At 39.1% G+C, this 26,113-nt stretch overlaps 1 protein-coding gene across 2 annotated transcripts in view; it reads right to left on the bottom strand.

Moving 5' to 3' along the window:
- The window catches only part of adcy2a (adenylate cyclase 2a), a gene marked incomplete at both ends in the record, with an annotated part of 70,698 nt that overhangs the window by 17,670 nt on the left and 26,915 nt on the right, over nt 1-26,113 (bottom strand). For both annotated transcript variants that reach the window (XM_083919220.1, XM_083919219.1), the window contains 9 exons: nt 635-715; nt 893-936; nt 1,033-1,209; nt 1,294-1,426; nt 1,563-1,721; nt 2,982-3,109; nt 3,676-3,787; nt 3,996-4,144; nt 7,879-8,028. In XM_083919220.1, the coding sequence (XP_083775346.1) occupies nt 635-715; nt 893-936; nt 1,033-1,209; nt 1,294-1,426; nt 1,563-1,721; nt 2,982-3,109; nt 3,676-3,787; nt 3,996-4,144; nt 7,879-8,028 (1,133 nt within the window). The remainder of the gene's footprint in view (nt 1-634; nt 716-892; nt 937-1,032; nt 1,210-1,293; nt 1,427-1,562; nt 1,722-2,981; nt 3,110-3,675; nt 3,788-3,995; nt 4,145-7,878; nt 8,029-26,113) is intronic.

Raw genomic sequence — 26,113 nt, 5'->3', positions numbered from 1 at the left:
ATACTGTAGTTATAGACCAGACAAAAATGAGAATACAGTCACTGTTGAAATTTGATGCATTAATACAAAAAATTTAGTGAATGTTCAACAGGGATATGGAGAGAAAGATATTCAATACACTAAATTGAGATACAATACATGCTAAAATTGATTTAATGTGCCATGTTTGCCATGTTTCATCAGTTACAGTTTTAGAGGATTTTTTTTAAACCAGCCGTGACAGCAGTGCTGGCATTTTGTTCACCTTGTGAACCTTTGTGTGTCATCACCCTAAATTGTGGTCCTGGAGACACCTACAGTAGAATTACCACAGAGGTAGAATTTTGTGTATTTTGGTGTCTGTGGACAGATTTCTTGACAACCGTACAAGATATTGAGTCATTGAGCAGTACAGGTGTGGAGTTGAGATCAAAATGAAGGCCAATTTCAAAGATGGGTGTGATCCGAGCAAGGGTGCTGGAAATAGGGGGCTAGAAAGCAGAGAACGAGCCATTGCCCCACCACCTTACGCCCCTTGCCCAATTTGGTTCATGACTGGTGTGATCCCATCGCAAGATGCTCTCCAGTATACGTACTTTGTTGCCCAATAATATCAAAATTGTCAACATTTTTCTTTTTTAAAGTGACCCCTTACTTTTGTGAAGTTATCCCATCAAAGGTCCTGATCATCCTCTCATTAAGTTCCTCCTCAAACCGTTTCTTCTGAGACTTTGTTCTTTAATTAGTAACAAGAGACAGAATATCTTTTAAGTTCACATTAGTCAAACACATCAAAGCCTCTAGCAGAAGTCTATTTTCATTGAACATTGTGTCTACTGTCTTTGTACTGTTAAGGGATGGTGATAATCCCGCAAAAGAAACTTGTGCCGGAGCTGTAAAATGAGCAGCTTGCCTCTCTGATCTCCTCTGGAAGTGATACTGCCCCAGTGGCACATCCTAGACGCAGAACAAGAGGAGAGAGGTGGGTTACAAGCTACAGCTGACCTCCCCCATCACCTAAATCACAACATATGTGTAGCAAAAATTACACACAGCAGTGTTGATCTTCCCATTCTCATTAGTCATGCTGTCTCTGTGGTGCAGGTTGGCAAAAGGCTTGGCTGCTCCCCAGGACTCCAGGTAGCGGGTCATCCTGACGGAGGCTCTCATCTTTGCTCCATCGATAGTGTGTCTGGGACGGTAATGATGCTGTGGACTCCGACGCTCCACCTGGACAAACATGGTGTCATTTTATGACATTTTATTCATTGTGCAACATTAATTCCACTGAATGTGATGGATGTGCTACAGTACCTTTGGGTTGATGACCAGGTAAGTGATGACGCCATGCTCATTCAGGTAGGGGTCTCTTTCTTGCCCCTCCCCATCTTCCACCTTATAGGCACCATTCAGGTGCTCCAGTGTCTCTGAAGTGATGTGGACTCGCCTAGCAATGAACAGTTACGGGGCTTACGTGATTATTAAAAAAAGATCTGACAGGACCACACACAACAAGCCAATGCAGATAAACTGATAGTAACTAGATAAAACAAGTGTTTCTGTTTTACTTTCAGTTTACTTACCCTGGTACACCTCCTGCTTCCATATGATTGGCTAGCGTGACATCATGTGACCAAACATCATATTGCCATTTCTGAAGTCCAATCACACCACAGAGGACATTCCCAGAATGCACACCGACACGCATGTTGATGTCAACCCCTGTGGCATCTCGCACTTTCCTGTCATGCACCAAAAACCAAGCCTTATAATGTGGAGTAGGAGAAAATCTTCCATATACATTGTTAGAAAAGAGAGGCCATGTCTCTCTATGTGACCTTTATGCTTTTTGTTATTTTCTATTACATGTATAAAATGTAACAATGTTGGATGTTCGTATCAATTTTGGCCAAAGCTTCAAAAAATGAGGTAAATATATGTAAAAGGTAATCTTTTACTCATCAGTTAGTGGCAGATTTCCATCCATGGTCATCTGCTCCAGGCACGCTACATTACATAGTCTGCTACAAGTAGCATTACATACTATACATGCTAACGTATAACTTGACAGGGAAGCTTTCATCTTGGTTGCTGATGTTGTTAACTCATCCCCAATTCCATATCACATTCCTGATGGAACATGTACAGTTGAGTAGTTTTTGGTTATCAAAGCTTTTATTAGTAAAGTGCCGGCAGAGAGCACAGGTGCGGAGACCCAGAAACGCTGATCAATGGGAGCAGACTAGGCTTAAAGAGAAAGGTGCTACAACAGAGTTTCAAACAGTTGGTGAATACAGGTTCAGCAGCCACTGGCTGTATGACAGAAATAAAGGTTTTGTTTGTTTTGTTTTTTTACACATTAAAGCATGTAAACATGTTCTAAAGCCCAAAATACAAGTATGAACCTGAAAATTAGCATAAAAGGTATCCATTAATTCATAGCCCTTCTCCCCTTTGTCTCAGACTGACGCCTCATGGTGGGATAGGACCTTACACTTTCTATCACACATTTGATGCAGGTAAATTTGCAGGCAAGGAAAAGTCTCAACATTAAGCTAACTGTTAACAAGTTCTTATCACTATTACGGGTAGGGATCTGGAAATTTTATAATTAATGTGGTTCAAAATGCACTGTGTTTAAAGTCATATCAATACAATCTTTGAAATGTAGGTAAAGTAGTACCTTAAACTAAGTGTAATGAGACTCTTGAGAGTTTTCAGGACATAGCTGATTTCAAAAAAGCAGCATGAGGCCTTTTTTTGTACTGTAAGAGGTATTTCACTTCTGCATGTGGTTGGAATATGATGAAAGAGCCGCTGCTGAGGACGTTTCCTTATTATTTATTTATATCCATTTAATTTTTGCCAAAGGTCTACCCAACATTAGAACTGCAGAGCTGGGGGATGTTTTTATGATTGACTAAGAAAAATTGTCCGATAAAAGAGGAGCAATCATCAGGAATGTCCTTCTTTAGCAGCACTGTTATGTAACTGGAACTTACTTGATTGCCTCACACATGTCAAGACCCATTTTTACACAGTTCTTAGCATGGTTCGGCAGAGACTCTGGCAAGCCGGATACACAGTAGTAACAGTCGCCAAGGATTTTGATCCGCATACATTCATTTTCCTGCATATAAAAAGGTGGAACACGGGCCCAGACACATGCATCAGTTAAAGGTCCCATTGACAGAGAGTTCAAATGCAGCCATTTTATTTTATAACATAATAACCCTTTGAGGGGAAATCAACCCTAAAACTTTTCAGATTCCACATGCCTTATAGCTACACTGTGTTATATCTACTTTATTAATGTTAATGTGTGTGGAAAAATAGAAATCTGTATATTTTCTAAGATCAATTTGTCCATGTGTGACTGTACAGCAGTAAAAAACTTTGGCAAAGAAAGAAGATTTAGCTCTTAGATTTTGAGAGGCTGCTATCAAACCCTGATACAGTATGTTTACCAGTAAGTCTTAAGATTGCTGGGGATATAATGTGTAGTGTACTTTAAATCCCATTGTATCTGCACTGCAATTATATCTATGTGGAGTCAAATCATCTATGTTTGACCTGGTATTTTCAGGAATAAGACAAATTCATCATGAAACTGGTTTATGGATTTACGCTTGACGTACTGTATGAGAGATTGAGGATGTGTTCATTAACAACGAAGTCAGAAAGTGAAATGTTTACCTTGGCAATTTGATCAAATTTGCCAAACAGCTCATTCAGCATGTGCACCAGCTCTCCAGGGGAGCAGTCACTGGCCAGTCGTGTGAATCCCACTATATCAGCATACAGTATACTAGAGATGGAAAAAAAAAAATCAATATACTATCCAATGGATTTATACATTTTCCAGAAAAAACCCTTGCCTTCTTAACCATGAATAAACATCTGGGCTAATTTATGTAAATCAGTACTCTTAGACACCTACTCACAGTATGTTTCCTATTAGTACAGTACAGTACTGCTTGGTCATATCAGTGGTAATCCAAATAAATGATACATGCCTGACATTAGTGTGCCTCTGGACATAGAGGTTGTGAAAATTGTTTGTGTTCTCCATCTGGCCAAAGTTTGGGCCCTTAAGTCTCTGGATGATCTCAGCTTTCATCACACGGGCGATGTGAGCTGGCAGCAAAGACAACAGGAGACGCTCCTAGTGTCAGTAACACACAGACAAGTAGTAGTAGTACAGTGATGGTCAGGAAAATTAAGAAAAAAAACAAGTAGATTATTACATTTGTTCTGCAATATACAGTGTGTGAAGGTTTCATACAAGAAAACAAGTCATTTATAATGGAAATCACTTAAAGTACTTTGTTGTAATCACAAAACAGTGCTGTGACAATCCAACACTGATGTAAAAAGACAGCCAACAGTTCATTTATTTTACCTTAAGAGTATTTTCTCACAGGGATTCATTGCTTCTTAGCCCCAAAGAATCACTCACTGTCAGTGGCATTACCGCAAATTAAGTGTCATTAGAAGTGAAATGAAGATGTAAAGAACAAAGCTTTGACTTTATAAACAAAAGAAGCTTTCAGGTCCAAAGTTTGGATGTAATTGAGGTATAATCACAAATGACCTTGACTTGTCACTGAAAAGGTTTTAAATTTTCAGAAAATTGATATTTCATCACATTCAGTCCTGATTTATTTTTTAAGCATCAACCTTTGATGACAGATGGAGACAAAAAGCTGTCATCATTATTTTACCAGCTTCCATGAAATCTTCAGCTGCTAAGTAAAAGTTAATTGGGCGCTACATTGTGTTAGGTTGACTTACTGACACAAATTAGTGATCATCAGTGTAGAAAAGGAACTGTTCTACAGTGTACATTATTTTATTGACAGCTACCAGAAGACAGACTCAACTGTCATTCGCCTCACAACCTTCCTTTTATTTAGTGGTAGCTTAACCATTTCTCTCTGTTTTTCTCTGAGGCTAAGGTTAAGCCAGCATGCCCAGTAGTTAGCAAATAAAACTTTGCTTAGAGTGAGAAGTTTAATATTGGAGAACGTACTTAATAAAGCCAATGTTAACTCCAACTCCACCATCTCCCTGCACTGCTGTGGAGGCTCAGGGGGTTCTACGTAAAGGAGAGGTCCATGGTGGCTGCTAACAAATGTTGCCAGGGCTTTAGGTTTGTGATGAATTCGCATAGTTCCCCTTGGACGACTCCCGCTGAAAATGTATACACCCTCTGAACTGCAGGGCACTTTGGATAAAAGCATGCAGCAAACAGCATATATTATGAGAACTTGAGAGAAATGCGCCTCTGCACAGTTTCTACCATCTGTCACAGACAGCAGTAGCACTCCAGGGCCACTGAGAAACGCTCCACCCAGGGCATTTTTAGCTTCCCTCACTGTAACAACACAAGCTGAATTGACCATAGGAATAACCGGCTGCACCCCAAGCCAAGTTTTCACAACAGCAGCTGGGTTCACCCTCATCTCACTGAACCCAAAAGCTACAACTGCAGCAGCTGTACTAAAAAGCTAGCTACATCCTAGGCTTGCAGTGGTAAGCTTTAATCTACACCTCACTAATTTCTTAGAGGAAGCCATGCTGCCCATACGCAGCAGCATTACCACCTGTGTTCACCTGCTTTAATTGTACAAACCTTTTCCAAATTCATACAAAGCATGTTGAAAAAAGCCCAAATGCATTGACATACATTCATTGTTGCTGATGTATCTTTTCAGTTTTTAGAATTTTAAGGGGTTTTAAGGGTGTAGCAAAATTTACACAAAAAATGACACGAACATGCAAAATGCTTGCTTGTGTAACCGGATGGTTTATATTCTGTATGCATTTCAGTTATCTGGTGTTCCTCAGTCTGTTTATTTTACAGCAGGCATGGCGATCGACGCAGGTGTGCAGCACGCCCCGTACCGGCACCTGTAGTGCAGCTGTGTCCTTGTCTGCTATTGTGGTTAGATGTTGTCAATAACAGTTTACTTTGTTTTCTTTTAAAGCTTGTCTGGCGTCGGGCTGCTGTTTGCCCTGCCTTGCCTCTAACTTGCCTCTTACTTGCCTCTAACTTGCCTATAACTTGCCTATAACTTGCCTCTAAGTTCTCTTCTTTCTTTGTTTGCCTTGCCTTTATAATTAGAAAACAGTTGTTCCGTCTTCGTATTGACACTCTCTTAATCTCTAAAGTGTAGGTGAGTTCACGTGTGCTCCGCCCCAATCTGATTGCGAGATGTCAGTGGGGGTGGGAGGGGTTACTGTAGCAGCTATAGTGGAGGACCTGCCACATTTATACCTTTTTGTATGTTTTTTTTCCCCTTCTGTTTGGAGTTGCAGTGATTTGTACATTAATATATTTAGTTTTCTCCTTTTGAATTATTTGAGTGCAGGGACCTCTGCCAGAGCTATCCGTGGTGTACTGCCTTTCCCTTTCAAACGGAACCACTGTATTGGTGTAGGTGAAACATGACTTGATAGAGATTAAATAAAATAAAGATATAAGTGTTTTAGATATAACTTGATAAATGAAATTGTTTTATGTGACTTACAAAGGTTGTTAAATTATTTTACATCGTGCCTGTATTCATTTGTGTAGGGACCTGTGTATGGGTTTTGGGAAACCCTCAGAGAAAAAGTTAAAGGAGTATACTCTTTAGGTGCAAGTCCTAAGGTGGCGGTGTTGTATTGATTCTCTAGATCTGCCACTCGCAGTTCAACTGGTATTGCCAACCGCCACACTTGCGAATAATAATACTGGTGATGTGCTCGACTTGCCAGATTGGCTCAACAGTTACATAGTCTAGGACTTTTATTGTGAAAGGTAAGTACAGAAGGAGCAGCTGTGGTAAGTGCTATATTTGTCAAAGTAGAAGTGTGCTGTCTCGAATGGGACTACTACTACCACTGGGGAGCTTCCATGTTTTGTGATCCTCTTGCCTTTATTTGCAGTGCAAAATATCAGACCCCCTGCAAAAAAAGTCCCTTTATCACTGCATAATCATTGTATTGCATCATAATCACTGTCATCCAAAATGCTGTGCAGAACAAAAGACACAAAAGATTACTAAAGGATGGATGTCTATAGACTCATTGTAAAGGGACTAATTTGTTGCAGATGACAATGCAGTTGCAGATGTTCTAATATGTTAATTAATTGCAAAGGCTTCAGTCGGCAGTCATAGGATGCCAAAGAGCTTTTACTACAGAGAATTCCGCACATGTGGTAAGCTCCTGGGACTTAACATAATCATCCCACTAACTGAGGTCATTAACAGTTACCGAGTTCTGTAAAACATGACACAAATCCTCTGTGGAATCCTTTACTTCCTAAACCACAGAAATCTGACAGCCACATTCAGAGCCAAATGGATCCCATGACTCACATTTTAAGTCAAATTCTGCAAGCACAACAAGAACATAATTGGTAAATACCTGCAATGTAACACCATTGCAGCTCTGTGCAGGTGTACGAAACACCCATATATATATATATATATATATATATACTTATATATCTATATCTATATATATATAGATATAGATATATAGAGATACAGTTGCAGTGAGGATCTTTTCACAAAAAGTATTTTTGATCATCAGATACGTTGCTCTAGATTGATTATCATTCTCTAAGTCCTGGGTATGCCAATGTTTTTTTTATTGATCTACTCTCATTTGTTGCCTTACACAGATGGCGCTGTCATCATCATAATCCTCAAAATCATCCTTATCATTGCCACACTCTCCTCATTCATCTTACATAATCCATTCCTCATTTGTATACCATACTTCCCCACCATTTTCATCATTATTGTAATCATCACCACCAGCAAAACTACTGCATGTACTCAATCACTCAATGCCTGCCTGACTTTCACTGCCTCACCGCTCATTAAGACTTATTGGCCACTTTACCTGTTGTCTCTTCTCAAACTCCAGTTTAATTGGGGACTTGATGCAGTTGCAGGTGTCCTGATAAGTCTGTTTAAGTGCCAACTCCATCAGATGCTTGTGGTATGCCCCAGCCATGTTGCCACACAAGAAAATGATAATATTAGCCAAAATCTGTAGAGGAACAGAGGAAAGACGAAGCCGCTGTTAGATAAACATCAGACAAAAATTACTTTCAATTAAAATAAATTAATGGATGACTAGTAGCCTGGCATTTCTTTGAAAGAATAAAAAGAGAGTTATGAAACTGAATACATTGCTTATTACCCTCTGGTGGTGTGTTACCTATTGTACATAAATGAAACAGTTAATATCTTAAAGGTCATTTTATCTCATAGTCACAGTTTAAAGACAATTACACACGATATATCAAGCCTCAGGTCATAAAATAGCTGTGTCCTCATGTTCCAATATGAAAATAGTATGCATTCTAAATCCTAAGGGGATATATTTTTATGACATGGAACAAAGCCTTAACAAAAACCCCTAAAGTCAGAAACAGGACAAAAGCTTTTCCTTAAGAGTACTAGGCCCTGGCTAGTGAGATCCTGCAGAGATGTCAGCAACCAGCACTGGACATTGTATTTAACGGCAATGTGGCATTCATAAACAACACGGCTTAATTAACTTTCTTATGCATTAGTTATTTAATGCAGCACCTCAGGGAAAGAAAAATACAGTACATTGGATAAGGGAATTAGATGTGTGTAACCTCAACACTATCTCTGTTCATTAGTTTATTGCCTAGATATAGCACCATGTATTCCATGTATTGCATCAGCTTCCCTCTACCCTACTGAAAAAAATAACAAAAAAAATTTAGAAATGAAATATAAACCATAAATAAACCCAGTGACTAATGTTGTGTCTGCACCTCAGATTCAGATTCATTTTGCACCTGGAGGCCTGTCTGTTTATTAGTGTTATTCTGACACCCCACCACAGGCTCTATTTGACTATGGCATGGCTGAAGTGATGAAGCTGCTGTTAATTACAGTCTTGCCTCTCACATATTTATTGTAATAAGTAGTTACACATGAATGGGTAACATTTCCCGACCCACTGTACTACACCTGTGTTAATACATCCAAGCTCAGTTTACTAAATAATATGTAGTGCTAATGTTTGAAATCTGACACTGGATAGCCATGTAAACTCTGTCTGTGATCAATGGCCCATTTGTATATTCCAATTGCTGATAATATCCAGCCATAAATATTCAACATCACCCTCAGGCCAAACTTAGTTTTGGCATTTTTTTAAGTATCTAGAATATTGGCACAGATGTCTCCATTTTTCATCGTTTCAACTAACATTATAGCCTCACAGGGCCACAAGCATTGCTGTATACTTTACTCTTGTATTCACACATTCCGGCCTTACTCTTCAATCAATCAATCGATGATGTATTCATGGCAGGCTATGTGATGCTTACAAACAAGTCATGTCAGTGGTGAACCACACGAAACGGATACATAGAAAGAGCTGACATTCAAGGACAATTATAAGGTAATTGTATTACCTCTGCAGGTGTGGATCTTATTGGCTACAGTCCCTTTTTTCAGCGAATACAAAACAACAAACTTAACATAAAAATACGTGCTTACTGCAGCCAAAGCTCTTTACTATACCCACAGAGTGAAAAATTGTGATAGGTGACAAATGCAGTTGATTCTTTTGATTTTCATTTCAAAACAGTGCTTAACTTTCATTCACATTCCATGCATCCCTCATGGAAGCACTGCACAGGAAGCTCCATTAGAGGAACTATTATGATGGATGTGGCCCAGTGGTGACAGTTGAATGCATAAAGACCCAGGGGCCCTAATAACCTTGAGTTCAATACTTTGCAATTTAAAGCAAATGGACAATTTATTGGTTCTCTCCCATCGCATCTTAAAAAATATGATTTTCTTCCGCTCCTTTACCCCCTCTTTCATACTCTCTCCCATTCCATCTCATTTTCCTGCCTTGTCTCATTCTCATCCTTTCACTTACCGTCTGTGTCTTTCTTTTCACCATAATAGTGACCTTCTTGTCACACTGACCACTGGCACTCTTCCTCTCTTTTCTCTTCACCTCTTTTCGGGCTTAGAGAATCATTAAAGATCTCAACCACCTGGGTAACAGCCTTTTCTTGAGTGTGGCCTTGTTGCGGTCAGGAAGAAGGTATTGACTACACCAGGCCAGCACTAAGAGGCTCAGGGGGAGCTTCTACCCTCAGGCCACTGGGATGAGTGTAGAATGAGGACACTGCCTAGAATTGTATTTTTACATGTAACAACCTAATTGATGAAAATGTGCCCAACTGATTTACATTACAGCACCAGGAGAATAAGCCTGTGACCATTTTAACAAAGAGCAATCAAAAAACTAAAGTATAAAACTGCCACTGTTTTATTTTTAAAATATTATGTACTCCTATCAGTCAACAGCCACTTGACAACCTGGGTAGTTTTAAATTGTGTTAAAAGATTTGTATCAGAGTAGTATTCTTACTTTTAGTAAATACAGCATTCAGAGTCGGCCACTTAGTGAAATTCCGGTGTAAAATCATCCCAAGGTCATTTTAGGCAAATTGGGCCATTGAGACAAGAGACATTAAAACGCCATTTTTAACCACTAATACTGCTCAAAATAACACCAAACCTCTGCAGTAGCATGATAAGAGTCCCTACACTCTTATGATGTGATCAAGAGATCAGATCAGATCACCCCACTTCTTATTCTACATTGGCTCCAAGTCAGCTACAGAATAGATTTTAAAGTTCTGCTACTGGTTTACAAATCACTGAATGGTTTTGGTCCAGAATACATGAATGACATGTTAGTAGAGTATAAACCCAGTAGAGCTCTGAGATTTACTGACTCATGTTAGAAAGTAGTTCAAACTAGACATGGTGAAGCAGCATTTAGCTGTTATGCTGCACACAACTGGAACAAACTACCAGCAGATCTGAAATCATCCCCAACTGTGAACACTTTTAAATCCAGGTTAAAAATATTTCTCTTTTCATGTGCTTATAACTGAGCTCTTTTTAATAACTTTAAACTTTATTTTCTTTTCTGTTACTTTTTTTCTTCTTCTTTTTTTGTTTTTTTGTTTTTTGGTTTTATGCTGTTTTGTCTTTATGTCTTTATGTAAAGCAAATTGAGTTGCCTTGGTATGAAATGCGCTATATAAATAAAGATGAAACCGAAGCACTAACCACGTAGTATGTGAACACGGAGTTTATTAAAAGAGCGTTTTGAAAGATTTACCTACTGACTGCTCCATTCAAGTCGATTACCGAATGCAATCCAAAGGGAAGGAGTCCATTGATGACTTATTCTAGCAAAACACATAAACGTTGTGGTTTGTGGCAGTTTGGTGAAATATAAGCTAATAATAGATGATAAAAAGTTTAGAGAGTTAGAGTTAGCTTCAGTTAATGTGCAGGGACTCTTATCATGCTACTGCAGAGGTTTGGTGTTATTTGAAGCAGTATTAGTGGTTAAAAATAGGTTTTAATGCTTTCAACTCGCCGCCCAGAGCTTATCCGTGATAGCCGCGGCAGGCTGTTAGCGACTCTACGGAAAATCTACGATAATAGTTCATAAACGAAAATAATTGTCTCGATAGCTTATTTAATGACCCAATTTGCCTAAAAAGACCCTGGGATGATTTTACACTGGACTTTCACTTTAACAACAGCTAGAAGAGAAGAGAAAAGAAGAGAAGAGAAGACAAGACAAGAAAAGACAAGAGAAGAGAAGAGAGAGTGATGGTCAAGCAAGCTAGGGAGTGAATGAAGAGAGGGAGCTCTGTCCCGTGAGGACAAAGCAGTGAATCAGAGGATTAAAACAGTATTTTCTGAGTTCAAAGCACGACAACACAAACATAAACACACACATCCGCATAATCCTTCCGGAAGGTTCTGCACTGTTGGATTATGAGTGAGTGCAGAGCATCGTTCTGATTCTGTGTCTTTGACACTGCCTGTGTGTCAGTAAGAGATGCTGAGTGTGAGGGGTGTCACAAAGCGGCAGTTGGTAACCATGCACGCTGTTATTGGGTTTGCATAACATCCATGTAGGGTTAAAGGATTTTTGCAGACACCCAGAAACGTCCCTGTCCACCTGAAACTAAAAAGATAAGACCAAATACAAGCAGAGGTCATGGCCTCCTCAGTTACAGACACCACCACGTACTTCTAGTGGGTCATAAGTGAAGAGGGAATATTTTTGTATTTTGTTTACACGTTGATTTGTAGGTTAATACTACATATTATTAGCCTGGAAATCAAACAAATCTGCTTTCACACAGATCACAGTCTGTGAGCTGATCTACACCATTAATCAATCGCTCAAAGATGACCCGACATCTGAGAACAAACCGAGCACAACTGTCAGTAGAGAGAAGGACAGAGACAGACTGCAGTGCCCCAACACTCGCACATGTTTGAGAGTGAGAGAGAGATAAGAGAGAAGGGGGAATAGTGGCTCTGTGAATACCTCCGTCGCCAGCTCAGAGGCGCAAAAGTTCTGCCGCCCCCCCATTTCGTCTCAGACAGCAGGGCTTAATCAATGTGCAACTCCCCCACAACAAACAGGTAGTGTGAATGGGGCTACAGAGTTACAGTCCAGTCTGCGGGTCCATTCAGTTTTTCAGGCTCAGGCAGTGATCAAATATGACTCAATAGTCTTCTGTTATATTGCCCGTTTTTTTTGCATACAATGTGTTCAGAAACTCATTTTAGTCTTTTGCTATTTAGCTGTAATATGTAGTTTTCCACTGAGCAAGCACAGTTGTTTCATAACAAGACAATGTTACAGTAAGCACATTTAAGAACAGATGCAATTCCCCTACCAAGAAAACATTATCCGACTTGTATGTTCAGACACTCAGGCTGTTCTAAGTATATGAATTAAACAATGTGAATGTACCTTTTTCTCCTTTATATTGACAAAAGCAAACATTAGGGGCAGAGGCCATGTGCATGTGAGGTCTGCTGGCTGGGTTTATGTTCATTTCTATTCACTGTATTTGGAACAGACATCACTCTTGCTGTCCCCTGATTTCATTATCTCACCTCTGCACATTTCTAAACAATGAGAGTTATTTTCTCCAAGTTGACGGCCTTACATTTACAATCCTCAATTCATATTTTCCATAGAAAGTCTTAATAAAACAGTCTGGAGTTTGTGCTGCAGAATAGTGTTCAGAGCAAAGGGTTCTGGCAAGTTGTAAGCTGCTTTATAAAAGGGTTTTCAATGGCCCATGTATTGTATGCAGTATTTTATAATCTCACTTTAACCCCATAACAATCTGCCAGCAGCAGGAATGGCCGACATATTGTCTTTCAGAGGCTGTAGTGAGCTCTGTTTTGATGCTAGACTGAAGATATTGGTATAATATAAAACAACATTGCCTAAGGAATCCATTGGTACATGTCACTGGAACCCTGTCATCATAGCTTGTCAGGAAGGGGCCTAAATAACGCTCTAATGATAGGCTACATTTTGTTGAGGGAAAACTGTAATGGCCATTTTCCATTCTCCTGCATTCAACGAGCCAAATTATGTTGTGTATGATGATGTTTGTCCCAAAGTAACCATTTCACATTGACCTTACTGTTTACAATGACTTATTGTGACCTCTAGGATAATCCCAGCCTGGTGAAACTTTATAACCACAAACTAGAAACCTATAACATTCAGAGGATGGTCGGCATTCCTAGGTATATTAGGGATTTCTGAGCTGTTTACAGAACAGAAGTGCTCGTCATCCAATAGCCCAATAATACAACTCTTTCAGAAATCTCCAAATGTCAAAAGCATGTATTTTTCTATGGTGTTCCACAACCATGTAACAAAGTATGTGACATAATCGAGCATGAGAATGGGCATCGCTTCCATCATAATTTTCTAAGCCCCAATATACTTTCACAATTAAATTGAATTAATCAAATTAATTAATTAGTTAATTAAATTAATTAGTATTATGTATTACAATGACAATTTGACAAACAGGGCTGTGCTGCATGTCAAATTGATCTTCAGGTTTCCAGCTTCCAAATGATGAACACCCCTTCTGTTTGGCATGTACTGTTGACCCTTTATCTTCCCCTGAAAATATCCAGCCCTCTAAAAAATGTAAAAAGCACTAGACCACCCACTGCTGGAAGTACTTGTTTGCAATTTTATAGTCCTCAAAACTTTCGTTAAGAGTGTGGAATGGTATTATTTCTTTGTGAAAGGGAGCCTAGCTCTGGGGACATAGAAAACGGACTCACTGCTTTTAAAGGTAAATATGTAGGTATATATAGAAAGTATTGCTTTTTGTAAACACAGTATTCAGAGTCTGCATTGTTATTGGCTGGGGTTTAAAAGCTCCTTTAAGTGTCCTTGTCCAGCTTAATAAATAATAAGACTATCATCTAACACCACAACACACTTAAGTGAGGATTGAGAGGGATTACTTTTAATAATAGTTTATACATTGTTTTTCTACACTGTAACGAATTGCTGTAAGAAAACAGCCAAATTACGACAGTGACATACTGTTTCCCATTAAAAAGATATTATACTGTAGAAAACAATGCATTCTGGGCAATATTGGTAGGTAGCTTGCCGTTTCCCATAAAATACTGTAATAAACCGTAAATAGCATTGCATTCTGGGAGTGATGTTAGAATCAACAGCAGAGAGGCCGCGCAAATACGGAATACTACTGTATTTCTACATGCTACAACACGTGGGAACAGTTGGAGTCATCAAGCCAACTTTGGTCTTTCCTTTCTTGGAACATCTATTTTAATCCTGCATTTCATGAGCAAATCACAGGGTAAGTTAACCTATATTTTATTTGTTTGATGATGTTTGCTTGCCATCATACTATGATTTTATTTTAGTTAAACTGTGATTAATCATCTTAACTTGCCATGTGGTAACTGGACAGCTACAGCAGGAACATTTAGCAGGCTATTTTATAGTTATTTTTGTCAGGCAGACAGATATCTACATTATTCATTTTGGTTCTTATTTGTTCCGTGAGACCAATGAGAAGCTGATTACAACCTGTTTGATTTCATGTGCTGATGTTAGCCTACAGAGGGAGTTAGCCAACTTTAACGACATAGTGAGGCTGCTTGAACTACTCATGGACACTGTATATAAAAAAGTTAAATTACAAAGATAAAAAGGTCAGTAAAAATAAGACCAGAAGTTGAAAAAAGAGTGAAAAAACTCCATTACAGTAGTTCTTACGAAACTGTTCTCACTACGAATAAATTGTCTGTGCCCTACAGTTGTCTGCCACAGTTGATGACGTCGAGAAGACCCTAACCTTACTGGCAACTCCTCGTCTAATCCTCCTCTGTATGTATTCAGTAAATGGACATACTGTCTATTTCATATCAGATGAGCTTTAAGTTGATAAGTGAGTTCTCTGTATCACAACAAAGCATGAATGTTCTTCCAAGTAGAGATATTTATCCAGGATTTTCAATCAATTCTGATATTACTCTTATTTCACGTTTCAGGTGGAACAGAGCGTGTGAATATTAGACACTGGATGATCAGCCTTGAAGGTCATGCCCTGTGTGAGGGCATCCAGCCCACCTTTGTGACAGGTCTTGCTGCTCTGATTTCCCTGTACTATATCTTCAACCTGCAGTACCAAGATGAGTCTTGAGTTGATTCAAAGGTAAGGCTTGTGTTACCTAACAGTCCTTTTTCAAAGCAGTCATTCTGACATGAAATTGTGAGTGAGCACTCTTTTCGGGTTGTCTTTGGTCAAAGGTATTTTGATTTGATTTTGTCCATATCACCCAGTCCTCTTTATATAGTAGCAGACATTATTGCTATCCCTCTAATCTCAGACTGCTGTGTTTTCAGGCGCTTCATCGGGATCAGCCCAGAGAGAGAGTCCAAGTCCAGCCGGGGAAAGATTATCTCCAAGAAAACAGGAAAAGTTGTCCAGAAGAAGTCGGTCACAGTCAAACCCCATGTGTCCACACTTCTGAAGAATCTGATGGACTTCCAGCGGAATTTTGTATAGGTTGGTGAGTGAGTCATCATCGCAGTCACTGTTTTTACCCATTTTTTGTTTACAGTTATGTATGTTTTCTCGTTCCACTGACTAAATATGTTATATTGCACTTAAAAACGTAGATATTTATATCGTTGAACGCTGCAGAAAAACGTGTGTGTAGCTACAGTAAACAAGCAGGGATTATTATTATTGTTATTTATTATTTATTTTTATTCTATGCAAGCACTTTAAATAACTTAACTGAAAATCAGTGTTCCATTGCAGATAATTTTGTATCTATTCAGGGCCTTAAGCGCCACAAGCTGGTTAAGCTCCATTGTACATAGTATCTCTTGCCTACAAAACTAAGCAAATCAATTACACTAAAACAGTTGAATTTGTTTTATTCAATTGTTAACCTGTTAGGTTTTGCAGTTGGTGATCATTTTTAAATAAAGGTTATATAATTGATATTTTCTAAGTCTCTTCTTTTACACATTTTAAATGGCTGTATTATAATTAACTAACTCATTCAGTATACGGTATATTAAAATTGCTAAACGAGGTTACAGTGAAGACAGCGCTTAATTCATAGCAAGTGGCTTTCAGACAATAATATGCTCTATCTATAAAATGACTGCATTGTATTATATATGGGATTATGGTTAAATGCAATTAATGAAAAACAACAATATTGCAACTACCTTGCACTAGTCCTGTATACTGTGAATTCATTCAGCACTATACTGTTTTAGTCTACTGTAATTCAGTATGTGGTTTTATCACAGTAACACACCGTGAAGTAGATAACAGTAAGGGAACTGTAAAATAAACAGTAGAATGCTGGCAACCCTGCTGCCAGTATTTTACTGTCAAATCAAGGAGATACAGGATTGTACTGTAATTCAGTATGTGGTTTTTATCACAGTAACATACTGTAAAGTAGATAACAGTAGGGGAACTGTAAAATTAACAGTAGAATGCTGGCAACCCTGCTGCCAGTATTTTACTGTTAATTTACAAGACAATTGTTTACAGTGTAGGATAATACTGCATATTATAAATTTAAGAAACAGGTTCTCACTAAAGTTTGACTTGCTGCTTTCTGGGGAAACAAAGATTTATTTTAAGTGACAGTACTTGACACCAGAATGCAAAGATGGAGTAGTTTTATTTATTGAAGTTCATCCATGGTATTTTTCAAAACATTCTGCAAAAAGCATTAACAAACCTATTTTATTATGTTTGACAGACCCCTCAACCAGTAGTTAATTGAATCCAGTGTTTCCCACAGACCAGGTAGCAATGTGTGTTGCAGGGCCGTACAGAGACCTTTTGAGCGGCAGGGGCCCTGACCTCTCCCTTGTACAGACTGGCAGATATGTGAACGTCTTTTATCTGGATCATAATATGCAAATAAACATAATAATAATAATGTCCATGGGTATAGCAAAGATATGAACTGAATAATTACGATCCCATTTGAAGGTTGTAACGTGATCGGGCTGACATTTATGTGATTAAGACATCTATTAGGCTATACTAATTGGATTAAATTCGCGATAAGATGTTTTCAACAAAAAAGTGATTCAAATCTACAAAACATATAGGCTATTCTCTTCTCTTCTCTTTTTCAAATGAAAGAATGATTATTGATACTGAGGTACTTGCGCATTGTGCACATTTCCTTTTCTTTCTAAAAACTAAGCATATATATAGTTTTAATAATATATATATATATATATTATTAATATATTTTTAACAAAGAAACAAAGGCTTGGCCTGTGTTCTTTTGTACACATGATGAATACCATTTTGTTAAATAAAATAAAGTAGACCAGATCTTTGCACCTATGTCAACAAACAAAGTCAAATGTAGATAGCCCAATGCTATTCATTTTTCATCTCAACCTATTTGAATCATCACACATTTTAATCCACTTTAACTGTCTCAAGATGCATCGTTACATCCCTAGCTCAGATTTCAGCACCAATCAGAAGTTAGAGCAAACTGTGCACACACACTGCAGAACCTCAGCACACAAGCAGGCTGCAGTGAGGTGCGTGTGTGCATGTGTGTGTGCGTGTGTGTGTGCGTGTGTGTGTGTGTGTGTGTGTGTGTGTGTGTGTGTGTGTGTGTGTGTGTGTGTGTGTATGTGTGTGTGTACGTGAATGACCGGGAGAAAGAGTGCTATGTGGAGATGAATAAACAGAATAATAACAAAAAACCCGGAATCAATTTGTGGCACTGAGTGTTGATTGTGTGGCGCAGCGTCTAGCTATAGGAAACACTGCAATTGTCACCTTTTATGTACAAAGTTTTTAGCTGTTAACTGATTACATTCAGTTAGACCTGGGTGCTGCTCTTTAAGCTGACATCTGTTAGACAAGACACTGACAGCGATCCAGGCCATCTCAAAGGTCAGTATGTGAATCGGCTGACTGTGTGAATCATCCGTAGTTCACTGGTACCCAATTACAGATAACAGCTGGGTTATGTGCCTCTACAGGGCTTCAAGCCCCGTTGAAAAAATTGGAGTTATCTAAATCAGAGAGCTAAGCCCTGTGTAAGCTCTTATACTATCATGTGTAAAGCAAGACAAGATCACTGGGAACGTGAGTCTTGTTTTAACGACCTGTTGTTAATGGACATCCAGCAGATGTAGTTTCATGATCCCTTCAACAGGAATTACAACTGACCCACTCAACAAAAACTAAAACTTAGACTAGACTAGTGGGAAACCTAAATCCTAGGTGACACATGAAATTGTGTGGAAAAGGAAAAATAAGAAACCTAAGACGGTTAAATATGAAGTCAGCAAAGGTAAAACCTTTGTTTTGATTCTAATGAAGCCCCCCTCAAAAGGCAAAACATGTAATATGAAGAAGATGCTGCTACTGCTGAGTCTATGTGGATAAGTAAATCTTAAATAGAGTGCTGTGATGAATTATTTCTGATGTAACACTCAACAATAAATAACAAAGAATGCAAATGAAAGTTGTTTTAGGTCGAGAGGGGAGGTTGTGATATTAAAACACAATGACCGAATTTTGAAAAAAGGAGACCTTTGTTACAAAATACTTGTTTTATCCTTAAAGAGCACTGAAATGATGTAAAGCAGAACTGAGTAAAAATACTATAAGACAAGGATATATATCATTCATTCATTCATTCATCTTCAACCGCTTGTCCCTGTCGGGGTCGCGGTTGGGCTGGAGCCGATCCCAGCTGACATCGGGCGTGAGGCGGGGTACACCCTGGCCAGGACGCCAGTCTATCACAGGGCACATAGAGACAAACAGAGACAGACAACCATTCACACCTACGGGCAATTTTAGAGTCATCAATTAACCTAACACATGCATGTCTTTGGACTGCGGGAGGAAACCGGAGAACCCAGAGAAAACCCACGCAGACACAGGGAGAACATGCAAACTCCACACAGAAGGGCCCCAGCTGGGATTCGAACCAAGAACCCTCTCGCTGTGAAGCGACAGTGCCAACCACCATATCACCGTGTACAAAGATATATATACTGTATATATTATATATATATATTTTTTTACATTAAGTAGATTCTTCTTTTAGTAACTGAGAAGAATATATTTTTAGGAAATTTCCAATATGATCATTAATCAATGCATCAACTGCTGTACACACTCCATGCAAGGAAAAGTGTAAATAATATTTTTAATACGAAATGCACATCAATCTGGACCCAACAGGGGACTTTCACACACTCAATGAGCTGGTCCATTAAGACTCCAATGAGCCAGCACTGTAAAGTTTAATGGACTTGACAAAGTGGAGATGTCAGCATGGTTCCCTCACACTTCATACCCCCTGGGCAGTCTGTATGCACACTAGAGCAATGTGCAAGACTGTGGACATTTAATGGCTGACATTTACAAATCCCTGGTAGGATAGACTGGTGGTGTTTATTTTTACAAAATGCTGAGTGAGTGTGAAATATTTAAATTGTCTAAAATTAAATTAATTATGAATTACATGTAAATTAAAAATCCAACATCACATTCATGCATACGGAATGTGTGTGTCTATATGTGTCTGTGTGCATGCATGTGTGTGTGTGTGTGCTTCCCAGGTAATAGTTTGACATTTTGGGAAATACGCTGATTCACTTTCTTGCTGAGAATAAATGAGAATATCAATCACTCACAGATCTATGTAAATATGTAGCCAGCAGTTAATAAGCTGAGCTCAACATGAAGACTGGAAACACGGGGAAACAGCTCATCTGCCCAACATCCAAAGTGTACAAATTATATGTTATGGTTTTTTCGGGGAATTGTGTGTTTCTTGGTCAAGCACAGTCACCTCCTGGTATCTTGTCGTCACCATGAGGTTGCCAGGCAACCACAAGAGACACTGTACAGACATGTGGTGCATTTTCTTATCTCTCAGCAGGAAAGCAAATAAGTGTATTTCCCCAAATCCTGTTGCCAATGGTATGTTTTTGAGATAATCTAAATCTGCCTGGTACAAATATAGTCTTAAACTGTATAATGCCATGCAGGTCATCATAACTGAAATAGCTAAATGCAGCACATGTGCATCAACAGCAGTTCATAGGATAAGTAAACATATTAAGACAAAACCAACTGCATTTTTGTCTCAAACTTCAAGATGTAAGTGGCTCTAATCAACAGCTGCTGTTTTAGGGATAGACCACAGTTTCTCATTAATCTAAGAGATTACATTTTCTGAACCAATGACCTTAACATCCCCAACTCTGGAAGCAGCCAAAATGCATTCAGAGAGACATTTTATTCACAAGTGAGAGTGCAGTCAAAATAACAGGTCTGCAACACAAATGTAAGGATTAACCTGAGGTTGTCCAAGTTGTTTCTCAGATAAAATAAGTAATCTGACTGCAGCTTGGTCTCTAGTAACATGGGATGGACATTTTTCTTTATTTTTGACATTTTAAGGACTCAATTATTTAGATTTCTTTCCCAACACCCCATCAAAGAGGGGACCTTATAATAATATATAATATTCTCTGGCTGTAAAAAGACACTGTGAAACGGCAAACTGGGAACTGGAGGCAACAAAAGCTGATTCCCTGATTTTCCTCGTTGCTCCGGGTGTAATTTCTACAGTTATGAATATGTGAATTACTTTTCATAAGAATATCTACAAAAAAATAAATGAGGACAGCAATTGCACATCCTTTGCAAAGTCATTTATTACTACTGCCTAAAGAAATTAACTCTCTGAACAAATTACAGCATCAGAACAAATCTCCCGTTCAGTGTCCTACCAGAGGTAATTATTCAGTCAGACAGCACACAAAAAATGTCAAGAAGCATGTGAGCCAATTTGCCATCTGATTGAACAGCAAGTTGCAGTGCTACATTGAAAGCTGGAGAGGTTTTCATAGTTGCTGTCCAGTTACCCTTTGATGTATAAGCCTTAGAGAGAAGAGAGAAACACAGAGGAAAATGTTTGCACACAGACAGAAACACACATACTGTACAAAAGGAGTTGGTAACATAGATAAAATCATACACTGGGGAAAAAAATGATATTGCAAATATATAATTACTTGATTTAGAATTCGATAGAATATCCGCTGTAGCTACACCACTGCTGTACTAGCATGTTTTTTTTTTTTAAATAACTAAGGCACTTCAACAAAAAACCTTATTTTGTGAAAAAAAGTGTGCAAAATTAGAGAACAGTAACCATTGTGTCAGAAGTACAGCAGTGGTATAGCCGCAACGGATATTCTATCAAATTTTGAACAGTAAAAATAATTGTATTAATTATTTCTTCTCCAATTTTGATCTCCAGTGTATGTATATAAATAAATAATAAAATAAAAATGGCTCATCCAGCAAGTTAAATAATTTAAGGTACTCCATCATATTGATGTCTACCATATGTATATGGTATTACTGTATATATTATTGCCACAAAACACACACACACACAAACACACACATACACACACACACACACACACACACACACACACATAAAATGTATTAAAATTAAAAAACAAAGAAATCACATTTACGTAAGTATTCACAGCCTTTACCATGAAGCTCAAAAGTGAGCTCAGGTGCATCCTGTTTCCACTGATCGTCCTTGAGATGTTTCTACAGCTTAAGTGGAGTCAACCTGTGGTAAATCCAGTTGATTGGACATGATTTGGAAAGGCACACACCTGTCTATATAAGGTCCCACAGTTGACTGCATGTCAGAGCGCAAACACCAAGCATGAAGTCAAAGGAATTGTCTGTAGACCTCAGAGACAAACTTGTCTCGAGGTACAAATCTGGGGAAGGATACAGAAAAATATCTGCTGCTTTGAATGTCCCAATGAGCACAGTGGCCTCCATCATTCGTAAATGGAGGAAGTTTGGAACCACCAGGACTCTTCCTAGAGCTGGCCGGCCGTCTAAATTGAGCAATCGGTGGAGAAGGGTGTTGGTCAGGGAAGTGACCAAGAACCCTATGGTCACTCTGTCAGAGCTCCAGCGTTCCTCTGTGGAGAGAGGAGAACCTTGCAGAAGGACAACCATCTCTGCAGCAATCCACCAATCAGGCTTGTGTGGCAGAGTGGCCAGGCGAAAGCCACTCCATAGTAAAAGGCACAAGGCAGCCCGTCTGGAATTTGCCAAAAGGCACCTGAAGGACTCTCAGACCATGAGAAACAAAATTATCTGGTCTGATGAGACAAAGATTGAACTCTTTGGCGTGAATGCCAGGCGTCATGTTTGGAGGAAACCAGGCACTGCTCATCACGAGGCCAATGCCATCCCTACAGTCAAGCATGGTGGTGGCAGCATCATGCTATGGGGATGTTTTTCAGCAGCAGGAACTGGCAGACTAGTAAGGATAGAGGGAAAGATGAATGCAGCAATGTACAGAGACATCCTGGATGAAAACCTGCTCCAGAGTGCTCTTGACCTCAGACTAGGGCGACAGTTCATTTTCAGCAGGACAACGACCCCAAGCACACAGCCAAGATCTCAAAGGAGTGGCTTCAGGACCACTCTGTGAATGTCCTGGAGTGGCCCTGCCAGAGCTCAGACTTGAATCCGATTGAACATCTCTAGAGAGATCTGAAAATGGCTGTGCACAGACGTCTCCCATCCAACCTGATAGAGCTTGAGAGGTACTACAAAGAAGAATGGGCAAAACTGCCTAAAGAGAGGTGTGCCAAGCTTGTGGCATCATATTCAAAAAGACTTGAGGCTGTAGAGGCTGCCAAAGGTGGTTCTACAAGTATCAAGCAAAGGCTGTGAATACTTATGTAAATATGATTTCTTTGTTTTTTAATTTTAATACATTTTCAAAACTCTCAAGAAAACTTTTTTCACATGGTCATATTGGGGCATTATGTGTAGAATTTTGAGGACAGAGATTAATTTAATACAATTTGAAATAAGGCTGTAACGTAATAAAATGTGGAAAAAGTGAAACGCTGTGAATACCTTCCGGATGCACTGTATATGTGAAGGCTGCAGCCATCTGGTATAACCACTAAGAGCAGAAATTACAACTATGTTCCCCATTTTCAGGACATATATGGGACAGTCTTCCTCTTCCTACGAAAGGGGCTGTTTTTGAAACTCTGTACCAGGTTAAACTATTGACACAAAATATACAAGATCAAAAAAATACCATTTATAACCTGGATTTGGAAATGGTAAGAAGTAATTTTAACAAATGTGAACATGTGAAGACACTATTGCTATTCTATCTATCTGTGCAAATGTATAACGTGTTTTTACCATAATATAGCTTAATTCTTCCCCTAAATCGACAACAAATACAGATTTGGCCCTGAGCCTAAGGGCGTACTCACACTGTCCTTCTGGCCGGGGCCAAAACCGGTTTTTCAGCTAAAGCCTAGTACCTTTAAGCAGTGTGAGTGCACCTGTTCCGCGCATAACTGCGGCCAGCGGGCCGTCCACGGCTAAAGCCCACCGCTTGAAAGAGGTGGGCCTTAGCGGAGCCGTTTGCACATGTACGAGCACGAGCGTGCGCACGTGTACGAGCATGAGCACGAGCACGAGCACGAGCCCTACAGCAGTAGCGTTATGTCCGCCTGTTCGGACATGTAAATAGAAGGACGGACCATGCAAGGACATTTAACAACAACAACAATGGCGGTGAAAGGTTCAGGTTGTTGTGATGCGGAGGTGGAGTGTTTACTGCAGATTTGGTCGGATGAAAATATTCAAAAACTCCGAGGTCTATGGAAAGATTTGTAAACAAAGCCACACACACGCGATCAACGCATGTGACGTGTTACGGCGTGATGTCGTATGGACAGCAAGAAGCATTGGCCGGCCCTGGCAGTGTGAGTACAAACGGGGCTGGGGCACGGTGGGGAGAGGGAGGGGGGACAAGTACCCTAAAGCCCGGGTCGCGGTACGGAAGGACAGTGTGAGTACGCCCTAAGATACAAACAAACACCCCACTTTTACACCCATCTTTGAACTTTGCCTTCATTTTGATCTCAACTATACACCTGTAAAAGTCTGGTGACTGCGCATACACACACACACACACACACACACACACACACACACACACACACACACACACACACACACACACACACACACACACACACAATATGGTCTGTATTTACTACTGGGCATTTTGTTCCTTGGCAATGTTACATCTAGCCAACCAAGCTATCTTGACTGCAGATTGAGCAGCAATCTGTCTCCTTCCAACAAAGCACTTGACACAATCACACACGTGACACACACAGACAGTCCTTATATGTCTGTCACAGTCATGTCAGGTAAAATAATATAGCCACTAACAATATATTTGGCAGGTTGAGTCAAAGGCATCATACCCCTTATTACCTTCCTAGTATTTAGTGTTATTCAGTTGTTAGCAACACCAGTACTGGACTATGAGTGTATTTTCTTATTTTTTTAAGACTACCACCATTTAACATATACTGTATAGTACAAGCAAATATAATTTAAGTATAACATGTCTCAACAATGAAACTACAAAAAAACAAATACAAGAGTAAAGTAAAAAACTTTTTAACACACATTTTACCATTTACCATTCAAGACCGTAAAAAAGAATGAGGGAAAAAAACCGACTGGTTAACTTTTACTTACTTACTCAGAAGAAATTCCAAAACCTGTATCCTTGTATTTTGTAAGTACACTCCTCCCTGACACACTTTCCACTGTAATAATGCTGACATGCAAACGGACCTGATGCACTAGAGGAGCTGGCAGATAGTGACCATGCAGTATACAGCCCAAGGCTGCCCAGATGCCAGTACAGTTACATTATGAAAGAAGTACATGGAGTACTATTATGCTTTATTATGTAATCTATGAAGCAGGGGAGACGCTTTCCTGTTATCTGAAGGACAGTATGTCCTTTGAATACAGACTATAGTTGGTCCTTTTGATTAATTCTTTAAGAGAGACTGATTGTTGGCCTCATGCTTTGAGGGGCTTTAAAAGCTCTCTCAACAACAGTTTTTTTTTCTCCAAAAAGCTGCACTGAGGAAACTTTAAGTGACACCTGCAAAGAATCATAGAATAGCCGTGCAATTGTATGATAGAAAATTTTACCATTATGATTAATAATAATTTATGATAAATTCTTTATTTTATAGAATCAATCTAGTCAGACTGGGATTGAGCAACATAGCTGATTAAGACCAATACACACATAAAAGGTATAGAGAATAACAATTTACATGTAGGTAGTTGCTGAGGTGAGAACATGGTATAATGATAATGACTAGGCTTTTTCGTGTGCTAGAAATGCCCTTTGTGGCTCTGAAATGTTCAATTGCATCCTGAACTTTAAAATCTATTATTATCAGTAAGGTGGGGCTTCAATGGCATGCTTGTTAAACTAATGTTGTTTCCTTTATGCATTAGTTGGAATTAGCCGTAGGTGTATTGGCAATAATTGACTTTTGGAATCAGCTTTGAATGAGCTCAAATTAATTAAAGTCTGCCTTAGCTACATTGGTTACATTAGCTTCCTGTTAAATGTCTACCCCAGCATATGTCAACTGCCTGAACATTTTGTGCTTGAAACAGAAATACCGTTGGAAAAAGGGTGACCTTTTAATAATGTATAAAAAACACATTAGGATTTATGTCCCTCACCTGCTATGCTAAATCAGGTTTAGCTTAAAGGTCACATTT

This window comes from Echiichthys vipera (genome assembly GCF_963691815.1).
Source record: "Echiichthys vipera genome assembly, chromosome: 8".
Lineage (NCBI taxonomy): Eukaryota > Metazoa > Chordata > Actinopteri > Perciformes > Trachinidae > Echiichthys > Echiichthys vipera.
Note: the sequence above shows the minus strand (reverse complement) of the source record. Positions and strands in the feature narration are given on the sequence as shown.